Source organism: Rosa rugosa, chromosome 4 (genome assembly GCF_958449725.1).
Source record: "Rosa rugosa chromosome 4, drRosRugo1.1, whole genome shotgun sequence".
Lineage (NCBI taxonomy): Eukaryota > Viridiplantae > Streptophyta > Magnoliopsida > Rosales > Rosaceae > Rosa > Rosa rugosa.
This window is the reverse complement of record NC_084823.1, coordinates 17,421,080-17,424,834: the sequence shown is the minus strand read 5'-3', so window position 1 is coordinate 17,424,834 and position 3,755 is coordinate 17,421,080. Positions and strand designations below refer to the sequence as shown.

The 3,755-nt window shown below is 35.9% G+C and overlaps 1 protein-coding gene across 1 annotated transcript; it reads right to left on the bottom strand.

Moving 5' to 3' along the window:
- Positions 1-2,488: 2,488 nt before the first annotated feature.
- On the bottom strand, positions 2,489-2,993 carry LOC133741906 (PHD finger-like domain-containing protein 5A). Its single transcript, XM_062169620.1, has one exon. The coding sequence runs from the start codon at positions 2,891-2,893 to the stop codon at positions 2,555-2,557; it is 339 nt and encodes a 112-aa protein (XP_062025604.1). The 5' UTR covers positions 2,894-2,993; the 3' UTR covers positions 2,489-2,554.
- Positions 2,994-3,755: the final 762 nt, after the last annotated feature.

The following is a 3,755-nucleotide window of genomic DNA, read 5'->3' as shown; positions in this document are numbered from 1 at the left end:
TAATCACTTTGATTTGGTTTGTCTTTTAGTGAAATGACTTCTATATCTTTAAATGCGTTGTTCTAGTGAGATTCAAAGCCCCATTTACTTTTCAAACAATTTGGTCACTTTGTTTCAATTTGAGTTTATGAACAGTGAGTTTCCAAACTTCTTGCTTCTAATCACTTTGATTTGGTTTGTCTTTTAGTGAAATGGCTTCTAAATCATTAAATGTGTTGTTCTAGTTACTAATCAAAGTTCTAGTGGGATTCAACGTCTTTTGTTCTATTTCCTGCTTCTATTTCCTTGCTGGTTGTAATTGGCACTAAACAAAGTGATGTATTCAAATATTATGAGAAGGAGGATGGTATTTTAAGTGGAATTTACTCTAAGCTGGTTAACCTTAGTCCTACAAGAGGAAATGGACCTCATGGTAATATTAGGTTTAGGAGTGTTTCTGATGTGGGGAGGGAGCTGAGTAAGAAAAAGCTTGAAGACCCTTAGTAAATTGAAAGAGTTAGAATCAGTAAAAAGAGTTAGGTGAATTAACAATGAGTTTTGCATGCTTGATTAGCGTTCTAACTTGTGTTCTTGACTTGAATTGATCAAACTTTCAATGTGTTTACTGCGTTAAGATTGTTTTTGTTAGTGATTAGCTACCACTAGTAATTATAAGATTAATAGGGTTAACTATGGTGTGTTTATGGTATAACTTTAGAGCACTGAGAGGTAAAGCTGAACCAGTAATTTCCAAGTTTCTTATTGGGGAAACATGAGAGGTAAAGCTGATGCTATACGTGACCTTTGTATCAGTGTTTACTAGTAGTGGTTCAATTACAAAAAGTTTTCATTAAACGAAAATTAAAGAGGGGAAAAATCTGGCAAAAGATGTCGGTGATATCCTGTTCTAAAAGTGATATTAAGATACTCACCACAATTGAAGACAAAGAATGCCCTAAGCCAGAAAATGTTGTAGCAACAGAGAGCGTAAAAATGATATAAAAGAATAAATCGAAGCCAGTAGTATTTCCATTCCCTTGACATTATCAATACCACGCAAGAAGTTGAGCCTTGGACAGCAGGGTCCTCCTCCTCCTCTAATGTTGACGTTGGGATATTCTTTTGAGGCTTAGGAGGGTCTACAAGGGTCTTATCACTCCTTGTAGTGACGAAGGAGTGAAATGGCTGATTCTAACTCTTTCAATTCGGTTATTGCTAATCCATCTTCTTCTCCCTTGCCTTTCCCAAGCAGATTTGCAAAGTCCAAGAAAGATGAAGCCGAAAAGGCTATCTTGGAAACTTTTAAGAAAGTGCAAGTGAACATCCCTCTCCTTGAGGCCATTAAGCAAATCCCTAAGTATGCTAAATTCTTGAAGGAGCTTTGTACCACAAGGACACAAAACTGTGAGAAGGAAGTGGTGAAGGTAAGTGAGAATGTCTCAGCTGTGCTTCAACGCAGAATGCCAGAAAAGTGTAAGGATCCAGAAAAGCCTTGCGCCATGAGGCATCTTGGACTATACTTTTTCCAAGTCAGTATAGACAGTCCATGAGCCATACTGTCCTCAACAAAGATCGAGGAAGACAAAACCACGCATAAATAATTAGACTTGAAGGGCAAATCGGTGCCGAATAAAAACTATGTGGACAGCAAATTTTCAGAAAACAAGACAAACTATGTGGGATTCTAAGAACATGATAGGTAAAATTATCTGCTTATCTCTCAACATCGACATTCAACTTCTATTGCTACCACTATGGTATGTCCTCACTTTGATTAGTAACAAGAACTTTGAATCCCACTAGAACAATGCATTTAATGATTTAGAAGCCATTTCACTAAAAGACAAACCAAATCAAAGTGATTAGAAGCAAGAAGTTTGGAAAATCACTGTTCAGAAACTCAAATTGACACAAAGTGATCAAATTGTTTGAGAAAGTAACTAGGGCTTTGAATCTCACTAGAACAACGCATTTGGAGATTTAGAAGCCATTTCACTAAAAGACAAACCAAATCAAAGTGATTAGAAGCAAGAAGTTTGGAAAATAGAAACAAAGTGATCAAATTGTTTGAAATGAATGGAAAGCATCTTGGACTTTGAGTCTCACTAAAACCACGCATTTAATGATTTAGAAGTCATTTCACAAAAATACAATCCAAATCAAAGTGATTAGAAGCAAGAAGTTTGGAAACACATTGTTCATAAACTCAAATTGAAACAAAGTGATCAAATTGTTTGAAAAAGTAAATGGGGCTTTGAATCTCACTAGAACAACGCATTTAAATATATAGAAGTCATTTCACTAAAAGACAAATTGAATACATCACTTTGATTAGTGCCAATTTGCGTTGCAACAGTGAGTTTCAATTTGAATACATCACTTTGATTAGTACCAATTTGATCACTTGTTCATAATCATTGTTCAAACTGTGATCATGTCCAAAAACAAAAACAAAAAAGAGAAAACAATAGTAATTTTTCATCTAATTTGAAGCTTATACATTAATTGCTTGTATCAGTAACTTAATTTCACTTTTTATAAATAATATTTGTCGAGCTCTAGCTTCCTGTTCACATCATGTTCTTTTTTTGAAACCATATTTTTTGCGTTCATAAAATAGATCCGTTCTTGCAGTTCCCAAATTCACAATTTTAGGACACCCATCTCTATCCTTCTCCAGCTGACTACACTCTTTACAGTAATAAGCATCAGAAATTCCAACCCCTCCACACACGACACACCGCCCTTGGAACGATCCATAGTTGCACTGATCGCAGATCCGAACTAGAGTACAAGGACGTACCATAGAATCGCACAGCACACACTTACCATCACACTTTTCGCACAATCTTCCAATCGCTATTCCCGTTTGCTTTCGGCACATTATCAAGTCTGGATGATGCTTCGCTGCCATAATTTCAACCTAATTAACTTGATTTAAATTTCACTAGCATTTATATAGAAAATGATGGATCGAAGACTGAGACTGATGCATCAGTTATTCAGTTTGAGGCTTACTTGAAGGCCAAGGAGGAAAAGTCATTGCATGCACGTATGTTTTAGCTAGCTGATATATAAATAAGACTAATTTACTTGTGCGGCAAGCATCGAGTTCTTTGTTAATTAATCACCTTATTAGACAAAGTGTAAGCTAATTGTCGTTTATGGTAGGCTAATTGCTTGTTGACCAAGTAGATTTTTGCACAAGTCATGAAATCATGGCTGATGGTGTGTTCTGGAGGAGTGGAGGCCACTCATTGACAACGGTGTGTAGTACTAAAATGGGCAAAAACACTTTTAAAAATATTTTTTATTTGGGAGATGCTTTTACATTGTGACTCTGTAGCAGTCAAGACGTTAAGATAATGTAAAACCATAGTTACATGCTCACAACATATGCACAACAATCATAAAAAGATCAAGGCTTACCTTCTGCAATTACTGTCATGGATTCCATCTTATGCAGCTGCTAAACACGATCACTGAATGTGGTCTTCTGTTACTTACCAACTTGCTTCTCAATGGACAGAACTTATGCAATAGTCGTGGTAGTAATCAGGGACCAATTCATCTGTATATATATGAGACTTAAACCTCAAGAAGCTTCCCATTAAAGCATTCCTTGTCGGTTTAGGTTTCACTATTAGATTCCTAATGTATCACAACTTATAGCCTTTCTTGTCGACTAAGCAATGGATTACTATCCTTAATGAATTGATACACTACTTCATTAAGTCACTAGTATTGATTTACTGTTTGTATCCATGTTAAACTAG

Excerpts from the sequence above, each read along its gene's own strand:
- LOC133741906 (XM_062169620.1), bottom strand. The coding sequence starts at position 2,893 with ATGGCAGCGAAGCATCATCCAGACTTGATAATGTGCCGAAAGCAAACG.